The sequence below is a fragment of the Bos mutus genome, chromosome 16 (assembly GCF_027580195.1).
Source record: "Bos mutus isolate GX-2022 chromosome 16, NWIPB_WYAK_1.1, whole genome shotgun sequence".
NCBI classification, from domain to species: domain Eukaryota; kingdom Metazoa; phylum Chordata; class Mammalia; order Artiodactyla; family Bovidae; genus Bos; species Bos mutus.
In genome coordinates, this window is record NC_091632.1 from 3025256 (window position 1) to 3052427 (window position 27172).

Here is a 27172-nt window from a genome sequence, read left to right on the forward strand (position 1 = left end):
GTTGTTGTCAGTGTTAAATAATATTTAATCTTGTTAAAGTAGATTTCATCTGTCACATTGGATCATGGAGTAACATTGAGCTTGGGGCCAGAGACATGCATTTGAATCTGCCTCCAGCTAGACGTGTAATCTCTCAGAGAAACAATTTCTCCTCAGTAAGAAGAATGATGCCTCTTCACGTAGCTCTCATGGGGCTCCAGTGAGATAAGTGGGGCTGCCCAGGTGGCTCAGTGGCAAAGAATCCACCTGCCAATGCAGGAGCCGCAGGAGACTCGGGTTTGATTCCTGAGTCAGGAAGATCCCCTGGAGGAGGAAACAGCAACCAGTTCTTGCCTGGGCGATCCCATGGACCGAGGAGCCTGGTGTGCTACAGTCCATGGGGTCCTGAAGACTCGGACACGACAGAGCACAAATTGGGTGATACGGGTGTGTGAAAGTACTTTGTACAGCTCTGTACAGATGTGAAGAATCCTTTTTGTTCTTCAGCTCACACTCTAACAAAGGCTGAATTAAATACAGAATTGGCCAAAAAAAGGAGGGCGAGGGAAGGGATGTGACTCTTAGGGGGAGTAGCAGAGAACCTGAAATAATCCCTGCTGTCCATGTTGAACACTTTCCATTAGGCTCCAGCTCCTGAGGAGCTGCTCACACCCACAGGTGGGTGGGAAGGGGCAGGGGATTGCAAGAAGGGAAAAGAAGCTACTGTCCCACTGCTGTTAAACCCCAGGAAGACGAGGAAGGTCCTGTCTGGACAGGAGAAAAAGAGGGAATGTCGTCTCAAGTCCCAGCTCCGTCTGTGTCTCCCTCTGTGACCTTGACTCCCTTGTGATCCACAAAGCATAGCTCCCAGCCTCGAGCCAAGAAATGCTGCCTTTCAATGCCTTGCACCTGACAGCTACTGAGCAGATTCCAATATGCTCCGGCTTGGACCCCACAGAAAACAGACTGGAGCTTTGTGGTCCCCTAAGGGAGGGCAGCTGGCCCTTGCCCCACCCGTGGAGCAGAGTCTCTGTAGGCAGTCCCCTCCCCACTTGCCCTCCACTTTCCCTCGATAAGTCTGATCCAGGACACGATGGCAGGGCCAGGGCCCTGCTGCTCCTGGGCTCCAGAGAGAGGCTGCCTTTCTCTTGGGAGCTCAGCTCGCAGGATGTGCCAGGGAAATGTTTCCGCAGATTAGTGTCTCCTGGGGTGGGGCGGCAGCAGCAGGTGGCAGGATAGGGCAGGGGAGCGAAACCCAGGGCGCCCTTGGGAGGAGCCCAAGGACGGAGGTTGTCTTCTCCAGGCTCCAACCTCCAGAACCAGGAGGTCTGGGGTTCCCCCAAAGCCCCCAGCCTCAGTTTACCCCCAGTGACCAGACGGTGCTGCACAGACCACTTTATTTGACCAGCTGTTGTGGTAATTGTGGTAGTGACATAGTTACAGTCCTGCTCCAGGTGTAGAATAAATGGGAGGGGAAGAGGTGAGAAGCAGGGGGAGGAGGGGAGAGATGAAGAACCAGATAAACAATCCAAGAAGAGAGGGGGAAAAAAAGGAAAGGAAGTTACGACAAGAACAAATTTATAAGCCGAGGAAAAGGCAGCCCAACAAGCGTGCCTTAAATTAAACTTTTAAAAGGTAAAATCTGGTTGATATTTTTCAAATCTGTATTTGCTCAGTTAGGCCTTAACAAGGAGCAGTGACATGACCAGTGCAAGGCAGACAAGCCAGATACCTTCTATTATAAGAGAGGAAAAAGAAGGCAATAACGGATGGCAAACCAAGGAGGTCGGGAGGGAGGGAGAAGCCAGCTTCCTGCTGGTCCTCCCCTTCTTGGCCATGAGTTTAGGAGTGACCAAGGCAGGTGGGTGAGGTCATTATAACATGATTTTTGACCAAAAGTTTCATCAACACTGGCTTCCCCCCTTGGGTTAGTCCTGGTCCAGCATCAGGCATCCCTAATCCAGCTGGTCCCCAACCTCACAGTTCATGCAGGTGAGGAACTGGCTCCACGTCTGTGTCACCATTCTGGATAAACTCGAAGATGAATTTCACCTGGGTCTCGTAGGCTTGGACCGAGATTTTCTCATTGATTCCGTGGATGCTGAGGGAGAGAAGTTTTGAGGGAGAGGCCATTGCTTTAGCACAAATGTTATTGCAGAGCACCCTACACCCCTGAAGCCACTGGCCTTTGACCCTCCAGGGGTCAAAGTGGGTAGGAAGTGGGAAAGGTGGGAGCAGCCATTTGGAAGAAGTGAGATTTCAGATGACAGGTTGGTCACCTCTCCAGGATCTACATCCACGGCAAAGTGCAGTGGGAGCAGATGATAGTCCTGGGGAGTACAAATCATCACCTGCTCTGGAATCCATTTAATAATTTCTCCTCTGAGGGGAAATTACTAAAGTTATCTTTTAATTCTCTCTCTAAGGCTGGAGTCCCAGCTAGACTTATCCCTATGCCAGCCACCCCTCCCCACATTATTAGGGGCACAAGTGGATAGGAACCCAGGCTACCTATGGGGTTCTCTGTTTCACCTCAAATTTCACTACCAGATCTGATGCCCACAGCCTGCGTCCACACAATACTACCGAAGCACACATGTAACCTTGAAGATGTAAGGAGATAAAGAATAGCTAACCCCACCTACACTCCTTAAAAAAACCAACGAACCCCCTTCCCATGAAATCTGTTCTTAAGTTCAAATTCAAATATATATTCAAACAACTTGACTTATGATGAGGAAATCAGAGCTGGGTATGGTAAGGAGCAGAGAGGTAAAAGGAAATCATGCCCCTATATCCCAGGACTAAAAATTTGCTGAAGAACCCACAAAGTAGTAGTTCACACACAGGAGGTGAAACTGGTGAATATGTTTTAGATTCCCAAAGTATGTTTTGAGAATTCAAAGCATGAGTTCATCTTTGACCTCAAATGTGTCTGCAGTTCACTAAGTGGAAGTTGAGAATTCTGGAGTACCCACTTTTGGGGGAAATGAGATCCAGAGGGGAGGGCTTCTCTCAAAGGAAGGAAGAGGTGGGACTCAAGGGCCCTAATTCTACCAGGTTCTTTCCAGTCATCTGATTATCTCCATCCCTGCAAAACAGTCACTGATTCCACCAAATTCTGGGGAGTGGCAAGACTCTGGCACTGAGAAAAGCTGGCCAGTTGGGCTCCGCAGTATCTTTTAGTTTGTACAAATTCCAGGTTTCCCCCATTCTATGGACTGTCAGGAGAATGAGTGGGAAAGGGACAGGTCAGATGTATCTCCTCTCTCCTCCAAGCTGTCCAAACCTGTTCCACTCACTCACCTACTGAAGTCCTGAGGTTGTAGGTAGATGGGGTTGAACCGGTAGATGCCAGTGGTAAGATTCAGATAGTGTCTGCTGTCTGTGTTGCCAATACAAGTACCTAGAAAGGAAGAATCCAGAGAAACGGAGCTTTATGTAAGCAGCCAAGCCAAGGAAGTGGTGGCAAGTAGGCTACCTAGAAAATTGGGACCCTTGTGTCACCACAGAAGACGTCTGGATCTTCCCTAGGAGACTGCAGCCAAGGATTTTTGTCCTTCAGCCTACCCATTTTCAAAACCTTTCTAAGATACCATTTCAGCCAAGAACATGGACTCAACTCCCAAGGGCATTAGAGAGACATCCCTTACATGGTCCAAGGCTAAGTGCCCTCTCTCCATGATGAACACAGAGGCCAGCGGCTTCATTTCATACCCATGGCCAGGTTATTCTATCAGTAGAAACCTAGATATCCAGAAATCTAAGCACCATTTCTTTATTGCCCAAGCTTTCTTGTGTATCACTCAGGTCAGAAACAAACACTCTCTGGGGGAGTTTTACTGCTGTAGATGGCAACCCTCTTAAAGTAGAACATGCTGTGCTGCTGTGCTTAGCCGCTCAGTTGTGTCTGACTCTTTGCGACTCTTTGTAGCCCACCAGGCTCCTCTCTCCATGGGGGTTCTCCAGGCAAGAAGAAAAGCAGAACATAATTTCTGGTTATTCCTGTCTTCTGAAGGAGGACTGTATCTTCCCAGAGTCAAACTTCAGGTCCGTATAGTCCCGGGATACTCTCTAGTGTCCCATTCTCCTGAAGGCAGTAGGTCGTCCCCCTCCCCAGCCGGGGCTGGGACTCCTCCCCATTATGAATGTTCTTTGAAAAAAGACTCCCTAGCTTATCAGTTAAAGTGTGGTGAGATGAATTTGAGATGGCAATTTGTGTTTTATTTTGATTGAGTTAACGCTTTTATTCTAGAAATGTATCCCATTTTTAAGTACTTTCAGGTGGAACAGATTTATCATGAAGCTATTAGGCTTATGCATAAAGATCCAGGGTCATAGCTCTGTATTCATGTAGTTGGATAGGTATTTTTAATAGTTTAAAAGTGACAGAAAAATTTCAAAAATACAACTGGCTGTTGCTTTATAGCAAACCTGGGATGATGTGCCGCACGCGCATTCTGTTTGAGCACCTTTTTAAAATCCAAGTATAGCTGACTTACAGTGTTGTGCCAGTTTCAGGTGGACAGCGAAGTGACCCAGCCATCCATGTTCAGATATACCTGTTCTTTCTCAGATTCTTTTCCATCACAGGTTATACAAGACACTGAATGTAGTTCCCTGTGCCACACAGTGGGTCCCCACTGCTCATCTACTTAATACACAGTAGTGTCTATCTGTTGTTCCCAAGCCCCCAGTCTGTCCTGCCCAACACCTTTCCCACTTGATAACCACACGTCTGTGCTCCGTGTCTTTGAGTCTGTTTCTGTTCTGCAGTAAGTTCACCTGTATCACTGCCCTAGATTTCACACGAGTGACACCATACGGCATTTGCCGTTCTCTGTCTGATTTGCTTCACTTAGTATGATAACCTCTAGGTCCGCTGCTCTACTTTCCACTCCTGGTTTCAAATGGGTCCCTTCACAATTCCTGGAGATTTCTGCCAGTTGATGTCTGCCTATCTTTATTCTGTACAAGCCTAACTGTGTTGATGAGATTATCGTAGGTGCCCCACAGGGAGAGGGAAAGGGAGAGAGCCTCTGAGGCCAACAGAGGAGAACCTGGGAGCCTGAAAGCCAGGGTTCCTCGATGGCAGGGGCCCAGGTCCTGCTTTGTGGCAGGAGTCCAAGGAGGCAGGGAATCTCAGAGGTAATGTTCAGGGGCAATCTTGGATCCAGAGCTCTCACCCCCAAGACAGGTCAAGGAATCAGAGGAAATCTGCAACCTGAAGTGACCTTGTGGGCAGGATAATGGATGTCTCAGAGGCAAACACAAGGACTGATGACCACAGACTAAGGGATCCTGACGCTATGCTATTGCATGAGACCCTGAGGCCTGATTCAAGGTGCGGGTGGTGGGGTTGCTTGGAGGCTTCAATAATGCCTGAGGTTGAATTTCTGAGAAATGAGTTAGATTTAAGTTGATTAAAAACTAAGAGTGCTTTTTTTTCCCCCCCAATACCCAAGGAGTTTATGGTTGTAGAATTTCACTATAATATCTTTAAGGTCCACGCCTAACAGGTCCTAAGAATTAGACTAGAAAAATGAAAGACTCCATGATTGAAGGTATATAAAAGCAAAGTGAACACAAGTCTTCACATTAGAGCATCTTTTCCTCACATCAGACCAGAGATTCTCAAACTGTGGTCAGCCATCAGCTGGTGTCAGAATCCCCTGGGATATTTGTTAAAAAGGCAGATTCCAGGGTGCTCTCCAGAGTTAATATACCTGAATCTTTGGGAGTGGGTCCAGGTAATCTGCATTTTAATAAGTTCCCTAGGTGATCCTCTTGTCCTCTTAAGTTTGAGAACCACTATCCATACAGCATAGATTTGGAAGGCATGCTGGAAGACTGGGGAAGGAGCATAGAGGCACTGCTACTGGGAGAGGTGAAGGGGGCTAATTCCAATGGTACAGCCAGGAGAAGTTCCTGGGCTGCAAATTCTGAGCTCTGTTGCTGAGCTTTTACCTTAGAACAGATCAGAACCAGACTGCATAGGTGGAACCCAACCCCCTCTGTGGCTCCTCCAGAGGAAGGGGAATCTGAGCCGATCCTTCCCTCTAGGCCAGAGTGGCCGGCCTAGGTTAAGCCAGGACCCAGGCTTGGCTGACCTAATTTATTGTTTCTGATCCTTTCCTGTTTGCTTTCTCACTTCCACTTGGAGGGGAAAATACAGCTCCAGTCCCATCAGGAGAGGAAGCAGCCAGCTGTTTCCAGGCTGAACAGCTGGCATGGGGGTGGGGCAGTGGATATCAGATAGGATACAGTTCCAGCACACCCCCTCTGCCCCCGCCAAACTCCCCCAGCCACAGCTGATGAAGTCATTACCTGGGGCAACAATGTTGACTTCCGGGAAGACAGAGTGTATGGTCTGGCGGAGCAGCTGGTAACCCAAGGCCTGATCATCAGAAGGGCTGATGGGCAGGGGGTCAAAGGCATCCAACACATGGAACTGGACCCGGTCATCAGCCACAATGTCCTTGGCTAGTTTTAGAACCTTGAGAGAGGAAACAAAGAAAGTCTGATTTCTTATTGATCTGCTATTCAAATACTTTATGAATCTATACGGTCCTGATTTCTCTCCAGCAAGGCAGAGCCTTTACAGAGGAGATTCACTGTAGCTCTGAGACCTCAATTTCAGCCTACTGGTTGTAGGAGATAGAATGGCTGTTCTTCCTGGAAATCTACAGCATAGTAGATTTAGGTTAGATGCTTGGAAGGCTTGCCTTATAGCCGTGAGGCAGGTCAGGAACTACAAAATCAGGATATTGGGTAATTTCCCTTAGGCTGAGAACCATGGGCTAGGTAAAAATGTAGGAGACAGCACAGTGGAAATCTCAACCATCTCGAGGCAGAGGGGTAGATATGATGACCTCACTTCAGCCTGGGAGAGTCTCAGACAGGTGGTGACAGGTCATACACTTTCTTCCTTCTCTGGGCATCCCTGCTTCCTGTTTGTAACCATCTGCACTGGGGCCAGGAAGATGAGCTCAACAGACAAAAAGTTAGAAGTTGGGGGGCTAGTATTCAAGTTTTCTCTCTGAGCCTCCTTTCCTCAGGAAGGAACATGAAGAAGCTTCTAGAAATTTCAGTCTGAAGTAACTAAAGCTGAACTCAGCAAAAGTCCTGGTCCCAGGCAGGATGTAGACCAGACCCTGAGGATCAGATCACATGAAGCTGTGTGGGAATGGATTAGGATGCTGACAGTCTAGCCCCACAAACCCACCCAGCCATCTAGGGAAAGCTCCAGCACCAGTCTCAAGCTATCTGATAAACACTTGCTTTAGGATGGTCTCTGCCCTAGAAAGGGGAGTGTCTGTCTCATAACTGGGGGGCATTATCTCGGGAGGACCTCTTTTAGGTCAGTGTCAGGTCTGGAAAGGAAATGAGGGTTCCTTCTTCTGACTTAGAAACCATCATTTGAGGCAAAGCAAATTCTGTGCTGCTGGACTGAGGGGAGGGGCAACTCACTTGTCAGAGCTTATTTTCACTCCAGCACAGATGTCTCAAATACTCTGATAGAAGAATTAATATATAGTCTAGATATGTTCTTGACCCTCTGGAAGGCTCCTAAAGTCATCCCCAGAAGTGTCTTCTGTGCCCTACCCCACATTACTTAAAGATTCCTGCCTCCAGAAACTGAAGAAGGCACACAGACTGGACCTCAGTGAGCAAGTGGCTCAGCAGCAAAGGGTCTGCCTGGCGATGCAGGAGACACGCGTTCGATTCCTGGGTGGGGAAGATGCCCTGGAGGAGGAAATGGCAACCCACTCCAGTACTCTTGCCTGGAGAATCCCATGGACAGAGGAGACTGGCAGGCTACAGTCCATGGGGTCGCAAAGAGTGGGACATGACTGAGCCCACACACCTGCAATGAGCACTACAGAGCTCAGGTTTCCCACCAGCTGCTAGGCTAGGTCCGGACTCAAAGGCCTCATTTCCTTATGTCTAGTACCAAGAATATAAAAGGTACGCAATGAATGTTGCATATATACATTTTACAAGATGTGAAACAATAATAATAATAAAAACAACAGGAGTTGTCTCATTAAGGAATTTGCCCAAGGTTTATAGAGGTGGCATCGCTGGGCTGGGCATCTGACTTCACAAGGATGGTTGTTTACTGTTTCCAAAGTGCCTGCAGGTTGAAATGGCATTGAGTAGAGGAGAAGGCAATGGCACCCCACTCCAGTACTCTTGCCTGGAAAATCCCATGGACGGGGGAGCCATGGGGTCCATGGGGTCGCTGAGGGTCGGACACGACTGAGCGACTTCACTTTCACTTTTCACTTTCATGCGTTTGAGAAGGAAATGGCAACCCACTCCAGTGTTCTTGCCTGGAGAATCCCAGGGACGGGGGAGCCTTGTGGGCTGCTGTCTATGGGGTCGCACAGAGTCGGACACGACTGAAGTGACAGCAGCAGCAGCAGCAGCAGAGCCAGAAAGAGGGTGGTGCTCATTTAAGACAGATTTCTTAGTGGTATGAATTTTGAGCCAGAATTTGAAGGCAGGATATGAGAATGATGGAGAAGAGGCAAGAGACAGTCTGAGCATGGAGGGGTCATGCACAAAGACTCAGCTCTGTGCTTCGTGGAGCCACTCACAGCTGTGTGACACTCCATGAGCTCCTTAGCTTTTTGCGTCTCAGGTTGCTCATCTGTTAACAGAAGGATAACAGCAGCACCTACCTGGTAAGGTGGTTGTTACCATGACTGGATGCATGTAATATGCTTAGGCTGGTTCCTGGCACTCAATGTATGTTAGTTGTTATTTGCCTGTTTAGAAGGGAGGGACCACTCTGGGCAACGATCAGAGGCACAAGGACGGGACTAAGAGGAGGGATTCATCAACGGTAACGGGGACCTCAAAGGCAGAGCACATTGATTCCTCATTTCTCTGAGCTCCTACAGTCCGTATTCCCACATTATGTTGTTTTCTATTTTAGGCTAAGCTGTGTTTTCTTCTTGAGTGAATAAGTTCGAGGGCAAGGACAGTGGGTACTTAGCAAGACCGGCTTCCACCCGACTGTGAGGCTGGTCATCAAAACAACCACGACAGGCTGTCACTGGCTTGTGCTTCAGTATCTCCAGCGGCAGAAAGCTCACCATCATGTGTTTCAATCCATCTCATCTTTGAACTCTGCGATGAGCATCTTCTTAATGATGAACTGAGGTACGGCTTCCTGTAGCATCTAACCTACTCATACTCTTTTATTTATTTTAAAAATATTCTGTAGAGTCCACAGGATAAAGTATCAATAGTACTCGAGCCATCAGCAGGATTTCACCTCTATTGAGAATAGAGGCCTGTGCTCTTGATGCCTGAATGCTGTTTCCAGGTCTTTGCTCCTTTTTGGGTTTTGGTGTAAATGCCTCATGAGAGAGGACTGTGTATGTGCTCAGTCATTTAGTCACGTACGACTCTTTGCGACCCCATGGACTGTAGCCTGCCAGGCTCCTCTGTTCATGGAATTTTTGAGGCAAGAATACTGGAGTGGGTTGCCATTTTCCTCCTCCAGGGGATCTTCCCGACCCAGGGATTGAACCTGCCTCTCCTGTGACTCCTGCATTGCAGGCAGATTCTTAACCTGCTGAGCCATAGGGGAAGCCCCTAAGAGAGGACTGACCATGGATACAAAGCTGCTTACTGCCCCAACCCCACTTCACAACCATTTCGTGACACCTTGTCCTATGATTTTCTTTGTGGTGCCTACTTCTCCCACTTGTTCATATATTTGATTACTTACAGCCACTAGCATGTAAACATCTTTAGAATGGGAATCTTGGCCTGTTCACCATTTTCCCAAGTGCTTGGAAGAATGTCTAGCCCACAGTAGCCATTGAATAAACACTTAGTGAATGAATAAATGAAGGAAGACAGGAATTTTCTGTAAAACACTCTAGTTAGGTGGACATCCAGCCTCTGAGAAGCTCACTATCATGCGAGGTGCCATACTCTAAAACTCTGCTTTAAGTGGGGGCTCCCAGAAACATCTCCCAGTGGCCTTCTCTCTCTCCTTCGAGGGCCACAGGACAAGCCTTCCTTCCCACGTGGCAGTGTGTTACGTTTCTGAAGGCTCTTGTTCCTCACAGATGGGGCCACAAAGTTCATTCAGATCCTTCCTGGAAAAACTTATGGGTGAGACCAGGTAAAGATGGACGAAGAGGGCTCAGGGAGCCATTTAGAATCAGGGCATGAGGAAGAGGCGTGACCAGGACGAAGAGGTACTGTGTGCTCCTGGGGTGATGGGGGCTTTCCATTCCCCACGTGTGCAGGGGAGCAGGGGAGCAGGGTGGGCCTACGGAGCCCAGAGATCTCATCAGATCGGCAGGGAAGGAAAGCCACTGCGGCAGGGGACTGGAGAGGAGGGCAGCGTGCCAGAACCTGGGGAGATGAAAGCCCCAGCTGGTGGAAAACAGCCCTTGGAAAGGGCATGGAGTTGGAATGAGGCTGGAAAAAAACTGGTGGAAAGAAGCTCAGTGAGGGGAATTCAGTGATTTCCTGGCCCCATGAGCCCCCAGGGAGACGACAAAGGCTGGCACTGGATGAAAAGCAGCAGAGCCCAGGGCTTACACTGTCCCAGCCCCCTGCCAATGCTGGGTGACTCTGGGCAGGCTGCCCCAGCCCCTGCAACACGGGCACGCCCCCCAGCCTGTGCAAGGACACAGCATCCTCCATAGGGAAGGCCCCAGGCAGAAAGGACCATAGAAATTGAAGCGTGGCAGACCCCTGAGGATCCGCCAGGAGGATCATCAGGAAACACCACCTGGCCCTCACCTTGCTTAATCCTGGAATATAATGCTCATCTCATAGCTGTCAGGTGGGTTTTTTTTATCATTTTCGGAAGGATCAGATTTACCTTCTGAATTATTTTTAGCTCAACCTGATGTTTAAATAAACTAGTCTTTCCTAGATATGTCAAATGTTCTGTGTATTTCTTCTCACCCTTTAGCTTTCAGCTCAGATATCACGCAGGGAAGTCTTGCCTGACCTGTGGACAGATTCTCATTCCTTCTTAGATTCTTCGATAGCAGCAGCCCCCTTTCCTCATAGCGCTCATCATGGTTTGCAGTTACACATTCATTTTTCTATCTTTTAAATTGATGTTCATAGCAGAACATCACAAGTCTGTCTGCAACCTCTTCTCTTCAAGGAGTTACACACCCTTCCCATGGTATTTTATTGGCTCTACAGGTTTCAATTAATAATACTCCAGCCTCTGTCTCTATTATCTCTTTGGATCTAAGGAATTTATAACTGTCTATTAATATATTAGAAGCCTCTCAAATTTCTAAACCATTATATTTCTCTGAGAAATTGCTTTCCTCTTGAATTCCCAATCTTGGTTACAGGCACCAGCACCCGACCAACCACCATCACAAACTGCGTCCTGACGAGCCAGCCTCTCACTCCTCGGCGGGCACCTACTCTACCCCACGACGAGCTACCATCACACACTGCGTCCTGATGAGCCCACCTCTCACTCCTCTGTGGGCACCTACTCTACCCCACGATGAGCTACCATCACACACTGCGTCCTGATGAGCCCATCTCTCACTCCTCTGCGGGCATCTACTCTACCCTACGACCTACTAACATCACACACTGCGTCCTGATGAGCCCACCTCTCACTCCTCTGCGGGCACCTACTCTATGCAATGACCAACTAACATCAAACACTGTGTCCTGAGGAGCCCACCTCTCACTCCTCAGCGGGCACCTACTCTACCCAACGACCAATCATGAAACACTGCATTCTGATGAAGCCACCTCTCACTCCTCTGCGGACACTTACTCTACCCAAAGACCTACTAACATCACACACTGTATCCAGATGAGCCCATCTCTCACTCCTCTGCAGGCACCTACTCTACCCCACAACCAGCTACCATCACACACTGCGTCCTGATGAGCCCACCTCTCACTCCTCTGCGGGCACCTACTCTACCCAAAGACCTACTAACATCACACACTGTATCCAGATGAGCCCATCTCTCACTCCTCTGCAGGCACCTACTCTACCCCACAACCAGCTACCATCACACACTGCGTCCTGATGAGCCCACCTCTCACTCCTCTGCGGGCACCTACTCTACCCCACGACCAATCATGAAACACTGCATTCTGATGAAGCCACCTCTCACTCCTCTGCGGGCACCTACTCTACCCTACGACCTACTAACATCACACACTGCATGAGCCCATCTCACTCCTCTGAGGCTCACCCACCTACTCACTCCCCTGATGAGGCACCTCACTCTGCACTCTACCCTACGACCTACTAACATCACACACTGCATCCTGATGAGCCCACCTCTCACTCCTCTGTGGGCATCTACTCTACCCCAACCTACTACCTCACACACTGCGTCCTGATGAGCCCACCTCAACATCTACACACTAACATCACACACTGCTGATGAGCCCACCTCTCACTCCCTCTGTGGGCATCTACTCTAACCAAACACGACCTCAGTCCTAACATCACAACCACTCATCAAACAAACACTGCATTCTGATGAGCCTCACCTCTCACTGGCCAACTAACTCAAACACTGTGTCCTGAGGGCATCTACTTCTGCGGACACCCTACCCTATGACCTACTAACATCACACTGCATCCTGATGAGCCCACCTTTCACTCCTCTGTGGGCACCCTGATGAGCTCACCTCACACTGCTCCTGAGGGACACCTGCGGACACCTACTCTACGCAATGACCAACTAACATCAAACACTGCGTCCTGAGGAGCCCACCTCTCAGTCCTCAGCGGGCACCTACTCTACCCAACAGCCAATCATGAAACACTGCATTCTGATGAAGCCACCTCTCACTCCTCTGCGGGCACCTAGTCTATGCAATGACCATCTAACATCAAACACTGCGTCCTGAGGAGCCCACCTCTCACTCCTCTGCGGACACCTACTCTACCCAACGACCTACTAACATCACACACTGTATCCTGATGAGCCCATCTCTCACTCCTCTGCAGGCACCTACTCTACCCCACGACCAGCTACCATCACACACTGCGTCCTGATGAGCCCACCTCTCACTCCTCTGCAGGCACCTACTCTACCCTACGACCTACTAACATCACACACTGCATCCTGATGAGCCCACCTCTCACTCCTCGACCTACTAACATCACACACTGCATCCTGATGAGCCCACCTCTCACTCCTCTGTGGGCACCTACTCTACCCTATGACCTACTAACATCACACACTGCATCCTGATGAGCCCACCTCTCACTCCTCTGTGGGCACCTACTCTACCCCATGACCAGCTACCATCACACACTGCGTCCTGAGGAGCCCACCTCTCACTCCTCTGCGGACACCTACTCTACTCAATGACCAACTAACATCAAACACTGTGTCCTGAGGAGCCCACCTCTCACTCCTCTGTGGGCATCTACTCTACCCAACGACCAATCATGAAACACTGCATTCTGATGAAGCCATCTCTCACTCCTCTGCGGGCACCTACTCTACCCTATGACCTACTAACATCACACACTGCATCCTGATGGCACCTGGGCACCTACTCTATGCAATGACCATCTAACATCAAACACCTGAGGAGCCACCTCCTGAGAGGACACCACCTCAATGACCACTAACATCAAACACTGTGTCCTGAGGAGCCCACCACTCTGGGCACCTACCCACCCACCTACTAACATCACACACTGCATCCTGATGAGCCCATCTCTCACTCCTCTGCACAGGCACCATCTAACATCAAACACCCCCTGACCAGCTCTCACCATCACACACCTACTCTACCCTGACTTACTAACATCACCACTGTATCCTGATGAGCCCACCTCTCACTCCTCTGCAGGCACCTACTCTACCCTACGACCTACTAACATCACACACTGCATCCTGATGAGCCCACCTCTCACTCCTCTGTGGGCATCTACTCTACCCTATGACCTACTAACATCACACACTGCGTCCTGATGAGCCCACCTCTCACTCCTCTGTGGGCATCTACTCTACCCTACGACCTACTAACATCACACACTGCGTCCTGATGAGCCCACCTCTCACTCCTCTGGGGACACCTACTCTACGCAATGACCAACTAACATCAAACACTGCGTCCTGAGGAGCCCACCTCTCAGTCCTCAGTGGGCACCTACTCTACCCCATGATCATAGCCTCAGTTAAGACCTCCATACCCACTGCCTGAGATGCTGCAACAATTGAATTGTTTCTTCTTACTTCAAGGCTTCCTCAGGATCGCCACCAGCAGTGTTTCTCTAAGAGAACCTGAGTCTCTCACAGCCCTGTTTGAAGACCTCTGACATTTGTCCACAGATTAGAGCCCAAATTCGTTGGCATGCACACAAAGCCTTGAGCCCCAAACTATCAATACAACTCCATTTTCATCTTCCATCACTTTCCCCCAAATTATTCTACTCTTTAGATTTCATTTTCCCTGTACCCTGAATGTCCTGCTGCTGCTGCTGCTGCTAAGTCGCTTCAGTCGTGTCCCACTCTGTGAATGGCCAACTTCTAGCAAATCCTATTTGTCCTTTAAGTCCTTTCTAGTGGTTGGAAAAGACTTCCTTGGTTCTTCGAGGTAGCATCAGTCCCCTGTTTTGGCTCAGGTTCTATGGTAATTTGTTTATCCCTCATTGTTATAATCCTAGTATGGTGTGAGGCTGAGAGCACAGACTCTGGAACTGGTCCTGGATGTATAATACTGGGCATGTTACTTACCTGCTGTGTGGATCTGTGCCTCCATTTTCCCTGTTAAATGAGGATAATACATTCCCCACTTCACAGAACGGCTGCAGGGGTTAAATGTATATGTATAGTATATGTTTACTGTACATGTATATAGTATGTGTGTGTGTGTATATATATATATATAAATATATACTATGTATATAGTATAGTGTATGTATACCTGAGAACAGTGCCAAGAGCACAGCAAACCCACTATCTGTGTTGCTACTATTATCATTTCCTATTTATCATTAATTATCATCATTCATCTCCCACTCCTAAACTCCACGTTCCCTAAAGCCAGAGATCTCCTATCCCAGCCAAGCACTCGGCACATAGGAAGCCTTTGAAAAATCACCGAACAAATGAGGCCCTGGGCCAGCTCCGCCCAGTCCCAACGGACACACTTCAGTGGGGCTGAGCCAGTCCTCGGGAGCACATGGTACGTACCTCCTGAACAGTCTGTGCAGGGTGAAGTCGGAAGTTGATGATGGCCTCGGCCACAGGGGGGATGACATTCACCTGGAGAGAGAACCACAAACCTTGGCCTGAGCTGACCTCTAGTCCCTCACACCTGACCCCTGCCCAGGAAAAGCCAATTACCACCAGTAGAGGGAGAGGAAGCTGATTTGACTGAAGAACTCAAGGCTTAATATTTTTAGCCAGCCACTGTCTTCTCTGGGCCCTTGACATGTGGTTATGTTCAATGCTAGTGGCCTGTCTCTGCTTCAGGCCAGACCTTCATGTTTCTTGGTCCTGGAGGGCTCACAGAGAGCTGCTCAGAGCAAGACCGCTTTCCTGGGGCTGCCAGGACGCCTCTGTTTTGGCCTGTACAGTGCTGCAGGCGGTCTTCCGTATGCGCTCTTTCCAGGGTGCCTAGGGCAGTTCTGCAGTGGTCAGAGTCGGTTCTCACTCAGGAGGGGCACCCCAGAGCCTCTGAGGCCCCATTAAGCCCTGAGGAGGATGATCACTATAACCGAGGGTGGTAGTGATTTTCCATATCCTACTGTGAACTTTGTTCTCTGTCTGATGAGGAAAAAACTCAGGACTAATTAGAAAAGAGGGTTGAGCTATGGAGGGAATTTCTCCTCAGAGCCCATGAGAGAAGAGATTACCCAACTGTGTATCTTTCTTTGAACTGCTATGGTGCAAAAAAGCACCAGGCTAGGGCCAGGAGAACTGGGCTGATACAAATTGGCTGTGTGATTTTCAGATATGACAACCTCTTTGTGTCTCTGTCTCTCAGCTGGCTCCTCCTCTGTTAGGAGGACCAAATGGAAAAACAGATGTGAAAGTATTCTGGACAGATAAAAACACCATTCAAATGCAAGGACATAGTACACAGTACTATTATTTTGGTGAATTCTCTAGGCAGCTGGTGAAAACAGCTCAGGTCTGGCTGACATGCCAAACACACCGACCAGCCACAGCAGAGATGAATTCTGAGGCACCATTCACTTATTCTCAACCTGGGCTGCACGTTAGCAGAGCTCCGCAAGGCTGCATTGGGTGAATGATCCTCCTTGACGTTGCACTGGTGGTACTGGTAGAAACTGGAACGGTCTAACTCCTTTCAAGATTTCAGAAAAGTCTCAGCCCTGGTGAGCTAGTGTGGCTAGTTCAAACAGAAAAGCTCCTTAGCGGCTTGGTCTAGCTGAAAGTAGACCGATTTGCTGAAAAATAGTTCTCAGAAAAAAACTTTATCAAAGTATTGGTTCACCTGAGACTTATTTCTATAAAAGTAAACCTTAGGGGTTCCCTGGTGGTCCAGTGGTTAGGAGTCTACATTCTCACTGCCAAGGGCCAGGGTTCAATCCCTGCTCAGGGAAGTAGGATCCCACAAGCCAAAAAAGTAAATCTCATATAGAATTTATATATTTGAAGGCCACCCAAAATTTACCTTATTTTGGAGAATGACAATGTATGTATTTTAAGGCTGTATACATCACAAATGTTATAGATTTTTAAAATAGTAGGTGAGTTTCTCTAATTTAACTCAGGGAAAAGATATTAATCATTCATTAAATTTGTGAGGTGAATAAAGCTTTCAAAACATGACAAAGAATAATAAAAAGGTGGTAAAGAGGTTGGGAATCTTTAGCCTACATGACCAAAATGCTAGATGAATATATTACATGTTAAATGAGTATAGGTCACAAAAATTAACTCCCAAATAATGTCTCTTCACATCAGTGTAATGGTTATGTTTTTCAACGGGTACAGTCCCAAAGAACCTGAGGGAGGCCTCTGAAACACACATACATGAAACTTGGCCAGCAACTTCATGGAGTTTGCAGATGTCAGTTAGAACCCTTGCTCCTGAGGTTTACCCATCTGATGACATAGGACAGTTCAGCACTGAGCCTTCCTACTATCCAAACTGTAGCCAGAGAAGGAAGGAGAAGCCAAGAAGATAAAGCCAAGGGATGGAGGGGTGTGTGGGAGGAGTCAGGTGGCGTTACCTTGACCCCGGCATTGAACATGGTGAGCGCCGTGGTGGTCCTGACCAGCGAATTGGTTACGTAATTCCTCTCCATCAACCTAAGGCAAAAGGAAGAGAGGGTTGTAGGATACCCCCTTTCCTGAACCTTGGAGATCTTTAAGACTAGGAGGGATGTCCTGCGTACCAGTTAGATGTAGTGTCTGGTGGCTGAGGGATGGTTAGTCAGGCCTGGTTAAGCCAAAGAGAGGAGATGGGGAAGTGGGTAGGTTTGGGGTGGGGATGTGAGGAACGGAAAGATAAAACTTTACCTGCTTACAAGGGGTCGAAAGAGCCACAGGTTGTTCAAGACTATATTGGTAGGGAAGGGAAACTGAAAAGGAAAGCACCAGGTCAGAGGGTTTCAAAGGGGTCAGCATAACAGGCTCACTGTTCGGGACCTGGGCCTGTCCTTGCTTTAGACCCGCCTCGAGGGCCTGGGGCAGTAGCCTCAAGGGTAAGTGGGAGCCACCTCCCTCAGAGTGGCTGGTGTTGGGGCTCAGGTTCTCAGCCTGAGCACCAACAGCCCCAATGAACAAGCTGTGTTTTGGCCCAGCCAGCAGCTGGAAATAGGGGAGAATGGGCAGAGCACTGGTTATCAGTAGGGCCCCTTTATTACTCTGAAGGTGGCTTCTCCACCACCCTTTCTTCCCCTTCCACAGCTGACCAGAGTCTGTGAGACTCCTCACACCTCATTTGCCAGTTGCTCCACTGCCGTCATCAACGGCCCACTTCCAAACATGTTCGGCATTGGTGTCTGCTCCAGTCTGGAAGAGAAAGGGAGCTTTCAAGACTCACCCAACTCAGCAGTCCAAGGAGAAGACGAGAGACAGGGCATTTCCACAGGCCTGGCCAGGAGGTCTCCTGCTCACCGCCCCATCACCTCCACCATTCCAGATCTCCAAGCACAAGTGGGGCTACTTCTACTGCACTCACAGGAGCTGTCCCCGAATACCAAATCTGAGAGAGGGCACCCCCGTCTCATCACACCTACCACACTGTAGCAAAGCTGTCAGCCTCTCCTACTAGCTGTTGAGTTCCTGGAGGAAAGGGACTGTCCGTTTCTTCCACCACCACGTGCCCATTACTGGACACAAAGTCTCAAACATGGTAGATAGTTAAATATTTAGCTGAAAGAATATAGCTTTTCTTCCTACTCTCCAAGAAAACCAGCCAGAGGTAAGCTCTGCTGTTACAAACCCTGCTGTCCTCATCCACAGACAGCAGCCTTTGCTTATCTTGAAGTCATCTTGCTGGGGCAAGGGGAGAAATTAGATGGTTCTTTTCCAGCTTGTGATCTATCATTTCTGGCCTGGACTATTCCAGCTACCTAACCTAGCTTTTGTCTGCTGGCCCTTGCTTGCCATACGGATAGGTCCTTTTCTGACCTATAACCCTTGCCAGGGTACTGCTAGCTCTGTCCTCCCTATAACCTCCATCGTGGCTTCTCAGCCCACCATCAGGACAGGAAGCTTAACCTCCTCAACTCAAAGTGGGGAAGTGCCAGGTCTTCTAGCCGGAGTCTGGTGTGGGTAGCAAGGCCAGGAATTGCTTACCGGCTGACCGCGGCTGCGAGAATGCCTATGCTTGTTTCTTTTGGAGGAGCTGAAGAGTGGCCTGTAGTCGTGTTGACTTGCAGCATGAGGTTAATCGCACCCTTCTCAGAAACGGAAACCCTGTAAGAAGGATCAGAGAAGGCCCTCCTGACTTCCTCCCACCCTGAATGACCCCCAGGCCCATCTGTACAGGGGTCTGGTAAGCCAAGAGGTCTGTTTCATGCTGCTTAAAGAGTTTTACTTTAGAAGAGATAGGGAAAGGAGAGCTCAGACTTGGTCAAAGCTTGGGGTGATTAAAGCAAGTGCGTGCCTGTGTATATGGCTCAGTCGTGTCTGATGCTTTGTGACCGCATCTACTGTGGCTCACTAGGCTCCTCTGTCCATGGGATTTTCCAGGCAAGAATCCTGGAGCAGGTTGATTAAAGCAAGAGGAGTAGGCTTATCGATAACCAGACTGAGGTCAACTCCCATGTGAGAACCTCTTCTGAGGTAGGGCTGGGGTGCTATACTCACATGGCAAAGGGCTTCTTGAGGTAGGGAATGAAACCGTCCAAGATGAAGCTCCCCTCATCCACCACGAAGGCTAGCTGGACACCCCTTGCCTGTAGCAGGGCTGAGATCTTCTGAGCCCCGTTTATCCCTGATATCTGCAGATATTAAACCCAGAGCCACAGTTCTCCTCAGTCAGATCTCCAGAGATAGCTCACAGAGACCCATTCAGCATAGCTGGGTGCTCCAGAGCCTCCCCATCCAGGCTCCTTCATGAGGGACAGGGCCCTCAACAATCCTGCCTCAAAGAATCTGGAATGTCAGAGCCGGAAGGGCCCAACCCCCTCATTTCCCAAACTAAGAAACCAGGACCCAGAGTATGAAGTGATTTGCCCAGGGTCAAAATAAGTGGCATCATTAGAAATAAAACACATTCATTGATCTGCCTGTTCTCTCTCTTCCCATTACACTGGTGTTTCTCAAGGTGTAGTTGATGGACTATGTGCCTACTGCAGATGTCACCAGGGAGTTTGTTAAACATTCAGATCTGTGCATAACACTGGGCGAAAGAAGCCAATCTGAAAAGACTACATTCTGTATAGTTCCAACTATATAACATTCTAGACAAGACAAAATTATGGAGGTAGTCAAAAGATCAACAGTTGCCAGGGTTTGGGGAAGGAGAGAGGGATGAATGGCAGAACACAGAGGTTTCTTAAGGCAGTGAAAATACTCTGTACGATACCATAATGACACACCATTATAGTGTACAACACCAAAAGTGAACCCTAATGTAAACAATAGCTTTGGGTAACTATGATGTGTCCAGGTAGGTGCATCAGTTGTCACAAATGTATGACTCCGGTGGGGGACGTTGATATTGGGTAAGGCTGTGCATGTGTGTGGGTTGGAGAAGAAAGGAAATTTCTGTATCTTCTAATTTTTGCCGTGAACCTAAAACTGCTCTTAAAAAGAAATAGAAAAAAACATCGAGTCTGTGGCACAGAGCCCAGGCATCTACATTTTGGTCAAAGTCCTTAGAAATTTCTGGTGACACATGCACAGTGTGTGTGTACTCAGTTGTGTCCAGCTCTTTGCAACTCCTGGGACTGTGACCCACCAGGCTCCTCTGCCCATGGAATTTTCCAGGCAAGAAGACATATCCACAGAGAAGTTGGCAAACTGTGCAGCCAGGGAGCAAACCGGACCAAAGTGAAGCTTACTCCCTCCCCAAGGAGGGGACCCAGAGATAGGCTTAGGATGAAGGCATTCTACCTCCTCATCATGGCCCAGAGCAATGAAGAAAGATCTTCGGGGGATGTAGTTTCTGATCAGTAGAAGCTCCAAGGCCTGCAGGATTGCCTGGGGGACAGAAGGACAATGGGAGAAGAGAAAGGCTTATTATCTAAGTGGTGGTACCAAGGCATCAGAGATATTCAGCAGCTGGGAACAGGGCTAGGATGTGATTCCTTTTAGAGAGAACACATTAAAATGGCCCCAGGGATGGAATGGAGGGAAGCAGCGGGTGTATGCATGGTCAGTCACTCAGTTGTGTCTGGCTCTTTGTGGCCCCACTGACTGTAGCCCACCAGGCTCCTCTGTCAGTGGGATTTTCCCAGCAAGAATACTGAAGTGGGTTGCCATTTCCTCTTTCAGGGGATCTTCCCCACCCAGGGATTGAACCCACAACTCCTGCATCTCCTGCATTGATAGGTGGATTCTTTATCACTGAACCACCTGGGAATCCCTGTAGGGAAACAGAGCTCACATAAAACCATCCCCGCCTGGAGAAAAGCATAAATTTATCAATGTCAGAGCTGAAAGGGTACCTGGGATCATCTACTCTGATCTATATTTCACAGTTGAGAAATCAGGACCCAGAGAAGTGACCAACTGATGACTGGAACTCAGATCTCCTGGCACCAAGGTTTTCTCTACCAGAACCTCCCACCTCCCAGGGGTTAGCAGAGCACTCCCACCCTGGATCGATCTTTAGGACTCTAAGGCAGAGGGAACACAGCATTTCAGACCATAAGAGAGTTCTTGTTGTCCAGTGTGCCTCGACCATAGATGAAGCCATCACGCTCCAACCCAGAGAAGGGGGGCACGTCCCAGCCTTTGTCCGGGGCAGGCACCACGTCAATGTGAGCGAGGAGCATGTAGGGCTGCATGCTGGGGTCTGAGCCTTTGATAGTGAACAGGTGGCTGTAATTTCCTACGACCTCATGCCGGATAAAGCTGGTATGGAACACAGTAGGAAAGACTAGAAGCAAAGAGATGCAAAGCAATGAGAGAAAGCCAGATTCAACAGTTGCCTTTGGTTTTCCTCCTAACTGATTCTCCCTGCCTTTTTCCTCCCCTTTAAAACAGGCAGCCTCCTTTAGGAAGCCCTCTGGGCCAAAGCTAGTCTGATTCCTGATTCGCCCAGACAATCTCTGAAATATCTCTTCCTCATATTACAATGTGCTATTACTGTGTAATCACATGCATATCAAGACCGCATCATTTATGACAGATAAAGAGCTCAAGATCTGGACTGACCCGACCTCTAATGTTGTCACAAATACAAGTTATAGAGTGATGCAGACTAGGATTACATTAAATTTTAAATATAATAGGCCCCAGTATCCAAATTATTTGGAACCAAACATGACTCTTATCTATATATATTAAAAAATCAGAAATATTTTTCCTTTGCAAAACAATACTCCTAATGTTTGTGTTATATGGAGATAAAAGATGATCCTGTCGAGCACATGGCCATACTTCCGTGTTCAAGTGTTCTCAGGGTCAACTATGCTAGTTACAGATAGGTAATAACACAGGTGGCTTTAGAAGCATGGGAGAAAGAACTTTGATCTCCCTTTGTGCTGTGTTGGAAGAATCCATACACGCCTCTGTGGATAACTGAAAACAAGCAAGCAGGCAAACAAACAAAAAACTGAAGAAGAATAAACATTTTTTCTTGTCAGCCTGCTTATCTAGTCTACTATTGCTGAACATTTCTTTCCCAATTTTATTTCCTATTTAGTGAAGACTTTCAGCCTGGCCACTGGGGATTGATCCCAGATTCCCACCCCACCCCAATTGCCCGTCCCAGAGTGTTAGAGAAGGGACTACTTGCTGTGCTGTGCCAGCCTCTCCCACTCCTGATGACTTGAGAGGGGGCTGTTTTTTATTTGATTTAGTAAAGTGGCCTCACTACTCTGCATGAGCTTTCTCTATGGGGAGGGGGAGCTCCAGGTCTCCTTTTTCCCCTTGACCCATCCTTCTTTAGCTCATGGGCAGTGGGGTGAGAAGAGAGCAACTATGCGACAGTTTAAAGTTTTTGACTGCCTAGCAGCTCAGTGTTAGTAATGAATCTGGAGCAGGGCCTGGGTAGGTGGAGTGTGCCTGTGTGTAGGCTGTAGGTGTGTGTATGGAGGTAGGGAGGGGAGGAGCCCGTGGTGCAGTTCTGGAAACTTGCAAATGAAGAAGGAATTCCAAGTCCTATCTTTTTATTTTATTGACTGACATTAAAGGGCAAAAATTGACAGCCAACCCAATGGCTATATTGCCTTGGTTCTTCAAAGGGTAAATCTAGTCTCTACTCTGTGTCTACTCTAACTCCTGAACTCTCCCTTCTATCCCTCCCCCTTGTATACAAACACATGCAAAGAGGCCCAAGCACACTAGGTTGCCCTCTGGTCAGTCACAAGATAAACTTCTTTATCACCTTGTAAAATCACTGTGTCTCCAGTGCTACCTCTCCTAACCCTTTCCCATGGTTTGTGGCTGACCTTTACGAATGTATTCTCCAAACTCAGCCAGGGCTGTTGTGTTGAGCTCCTTGGGGCTGAAAGACACTGTTGGAATCTGGATGGCACCTGTTGGAGTCAGAGATGGAAGATGATAACAACCACTGATTTTTCCACAGCCCTGTGTACATAAAAAGTTCTCTTGCACTCATTATCCTATTGTGGAGGGCAAAACAATCATTCCAGGTAGGCATTGTTGTTTTCCCTAATTCAAAGGTGAGGAAACAAGCTTAGAAGCATTAGGTGAGCTGCTCAACATTGTCCAGTAGAACTGGGATTTAAACTCAAGTCCTTTGTTTAGGCTAATATGGTTTTAAAGGAACATAAAGTCCAAACTGGCATGGGGTGGGGGAGGTCAGACAGGAGTAAATTTTGATCCTAAGTGGGAAGCCGCTATAAATTGCTGCTAAGGCCTCACTCTGCCTCTGAAACCACCAACCCTTTGATGAATCCAAGGAGCCCACTGTCCTGGGTCCCTTTGCGAACAAAGCTTTGTATCTTTTTGTGTACAGTGAGTATGTGAAAGTCCCTCAGTCGTGTCTGACTCTCTGTGATCCCATGGACTATACAGTGCATGGAATTCTCCAGTCCAGAATACTGGAGTGGGTAGCCTTTTCCTTCTCCAGGGGATCTTCCTAACCCAGGGATTGAACCCAGGTCTCCCGCATTGCGGGCAGATTCTTGACCATCTGAGCCACAAGGGAAGTACTCTTTGTGTACAGAGAGTAGGCTTATTCCTCATAGACTGGTTAATCCAGAGTGTCATTGATCTCAGCCCAAGTCAGCTTTGGGGGCACATGATGCCTGGGAAGGGGGCGGGGATTTAGAAGCTCCCAAACAAGCTCCTTTGTCATAAACGATCTAATCCATTCTACCCAGAAGTCCAGTTCTTGAGTTGTCACTAGGTTCATTCCTTGGGGAAGGTTTTATATTCTTAGAGTTCCACTGTCAAATGCAAACAGTAGGGGGTGGGGGTGGGGTCAAAAGATAATTTGATTAGAAAGTGAAAGAAAGTGAAGTCACTCAGTCGTGTCCGGCTCCTCTGTCCATGGGATTTTCCAGGCAATAGTACTGGAGTGGATTGCCATTTCCTTCTCCAGGGGATCTTCCCAACCCAGGGATCGAACCTGGGTCTCCCGCATTGTAGACAGACGCTTTACCGTCTGAGCCACCAGGGAAGTCAATTTGATTAGATGGCTATCCAAAAACAGTAGGAAGAAAAATACCCAGAGCAGCTTGATGTCAAGGGAGGCCTCTGACTTCTGTACTCAGTTTTGTGAAGAATCAACCCTGCACCATAGCCTACCAATAGGTGGGGAAGCCAAGGTTCAAAAAGACTAAAGGAACTGCCTATGTGAGATTGAGAGGCAGACTCAAGATCTGAACTCAGATGTTTTGCCCTCGGCCCACAATGCTGGAGACCCAGGTTCGATCCCTGGGTCGGTAAGATCCCCTGGAGAAGGACATGGCAACCCCACTCCAGTATTCCTGCCTGGAGAATCCCATGGATGCAGGGGCCTGGTGGGCTATATGTATAGTCCATGGGGTCACAGAGAGTAGGACATGACTGAGTGACTTCAATATTCCATATATTTGGGGTTCTAAGTCATGGTGCTATGAGGTCTGTATTTTAGTTTCTTATTTAGCTTTTGCTTTCTTTTGTGCAAAGAGACTCTGGTGAATGGCTGCCCAATGCCTTTCAGAGAACTCTTTACACTAGGATGCTTTGGGAAAGCCCTGCTCTGCCTCCCAGGCCTATCACTCCAGCACAAACACAGTTTATATTTAACAACAAGGGCTAGCTTTTGCATTTACCTGCAGGTTTATTTAGGCAGTTTCTTTCAATCCATTACTTAATGGAAGGGAAAAGACTGAAGGTAAGCCCAAGGGTGAGGAAGGATCTCATTGTTTTCATTGTTGTTTATTCCCTAAGTCATGTCCTGACTCTTTTGCGACCCCATGGACTGACGCCTGCAGCCTGTCAGGCTCCTCTGTCCATGCGATTTCCCAGACAAGAATACTGGAGTGGGTTGTCATTTCCTTCTCCAGGGGATCTTCCCGACCTAGGGATTGAACCCGTGTCTTTCCCATCCTTTCAATATTGAGCCACCACCTCTTTTCTCCTGGATAATGCAGACTGAGAAGGTAAGTAAGTTTTTAGCTTGGTTTGATGTCTAGGGGAAAGATGTCCTTTAAGTGGTAGAGGAAATTAGGAACATCTCACACCTCAGCAACAGCCCCATACTTCTTTATGGAGCCATCTAGAACCCGCAGGATCCTACAGGCAATAGAGGCTGTCACCCAGTGCTTTATATGTAGGGTCCTGGGGAAGATGGTTCAGCTGACCTAAACTTCAGTTTCCTCATGGGTACATAAGGTTCAGATCGTTTAGTCCTAAGAAACTTAACAAGTGAAGACTGCCAAAGGTTAAAGGCTGTAATGTTCCAGGCAAGCGGAGGTTGGTGTGGGGGTGGGGTGGGGTGGATGACAGCCTGGTCAACCCGGGCGAAGTTGAAGCTTCCAGGGTAGGCAAGGAACGCCCTGGAGTCCCCAGAAGGCAGGTCTAGGAGCAGAGTGCGGTCTCCAGGGGCCGGAAATGGGTCCGGGGCTTGGTGGTGGGGTGTTGCGGAGCTCAAGCTCGAGGGGCGGACCTCTGCGGCAGGGGAAGGGAGTCACGGGTTGGCCCGAGGAGACGGGGACCTTTATCTGAGAATAAGCGGTGAAGGGGACCAGGGTTCACCTTTGAGCGCTTCCTTCATGGCGATGCGCTGCTCTTGGCTGAACTGAGAAGGGATTCGCGGCTCCCTTTGACTCTCCGTGCCCCGCAGGCCCTTCGATCTGGAGACGGCGGCGATACCTAGGAGCAGCGCAGACAGCGAGGCCAGCAGGCAGACGGACGGCCGAGCCATTCTCCTCTCACGTCCTCACTGCCAGTCGGCGGCTGGAGTTTGGACCTAAACGCGCAGACCGAGTTCTTCCCCCTTTCACGGCTCCAATTCCCGCAACTGCCTTAGCCCCGCCCATTCCCAGAGCTGGCCAATCGCCGCTCTCCTGGAGACGCTGGCCCACCAATCCATGGACTGCCCTGCCCCAGGCCCGCAAGGCCTTTCGGGGGTTGTGGCCTCCAGCGGGTAGCGGGTCGCGGTGGAGCTGAGGTGTAGTGGGGCACCAGGTTAGTTACCCAGCAGGTCTTGCGTGCGTCTCACCCTCTGCTTTGAGATGCTAGTCAATCCCTTTCTTCGTGACAACAAATCAGATAAAAGGGGGAAGAGGTAAGTAAATGAACCAAGCTTATCAGACCTTGATCTCGCTTCCTCTGAAGCTTAGGGTTTGACCATTCTCCTAGGTACCTTGAGGGAGCTCTCCAACACTCGGCTCGGTTTCATTTGAATCAGGACAATATTGTTCTGTCCATGGACATTATTCTAAAGTATTTTGGAACAGAAGGATTGCTTCTGCTTAGGAATTCATTGGAAGTGTTTTTGATATCAATGTTAAATTCCATTTTTGCAATTCTAGGCAAATGCATTAAGACTGAAGGATTTTTAGAAAGATTATGTGTTATTAGACTTCCCTGGTGGCTCGGGCGGTAAAGCATCTAGCCTACAATGTGGGAGACCCGGGTTCGGTCCCTGGGTCGGGAAGATCCTCTGGAGGAGGAAATGGCACCCCACTCCAGTACTCTTGCCTGGAAAATCCCATGGACGGAGGAGCCTGGTGGGCTACAGTCCATGGGGTCACAAAGAGTCGGACACGACTGAGCGACTAAACTTTCACTTTCATGTATTACTAACTTCAGTGTGTCCAACAAACTGAAATGTGATAGCTTTCAGAGTAGAGGGTCATTCTGGAAAAAAAAAGTCTTGTAAAATACACTTAAAATTAGATTTCTTGGAACCAAAAAAACTTTTCCTTTCAGATCCCTTGATGCAATTTAATATGATATCACTTTCACATTTTACAATTCTCTAAAAAAAACTCATGGTCAGTAACTAGTCATGACCAAACTTGCAAATTCACACTCCTGGTGTTTGCAAAAGCTCAGAAAGGAAGTATTTTGCTCCAACTCTTTAACTTATCCTACTTGAAAAACCAAAATAAAAAAAACTCTGCAATCATATACTTGCT

The 27172-nt window shown here is 48.5% G+C and overlaps 1 protein-coding gene across 1 annotated transcript; it reads right to left on the reverse strand.

The window, feature by feature from the left end:
* Positions 1–1351: 1351 nt before the first annotated feature.
* On the reverse strand, positions 1352–26039 carry PM20D1 (peptidase M20 domain containing 1). The gene is made up of 13 exons (XM_005909476.3): positions 25785–26039; positions 23027–23113; positions 21278–21510; positions 20523–20609; positions 19272–19405; positions 18759–18878; positions 17894–17969; positions 17475–17536; positions 17186–17264; positions 15174–15245; positions 6307–6475; positions 3286–3385; positions 1352–2080 (listed from the first exon to the last, which is right to left on the reverse strand). The coding sequence occupies exons 1-13, from the start codon at positions 25951–25953 to the stop codon at positions 1957–1959; spliced, it is 1512 nt and encodes a 503-aa protein (XP_005909538.2). The 5' UTR covers positions 25954–26039; the 3' UTR covers positions 1352–1956.
* Between the last annotated feature and the right edge of the window lie 1133 nt (positions 26040–27172).

Bases quoted from the DNA above. Each gene is read 5' to 3' on its own strand.
- PM20D1 (XM_005909476.3), bottom strand. From the start codon at position 25,953: ATGGCTCGGCCGTCCGTCTGCCTGCTGGCCTCGCTGTCTGCGCTGCTC. The intron at 17,537-17,893 runs GTGTGAGGAGTC...TTTCCTTTTCAG, and splicing joins TGGAGCAACTGGCAAATGAG to TTTCCCTTCCCTACCAATAT. The intron at 2,081-3,285 runs GTGAGTGAGTGG...TCTCTCCCTCAG, and splicing joins CAACCTCAGGACTTCAGTAG to CATCCACGGAATCAATGAGA.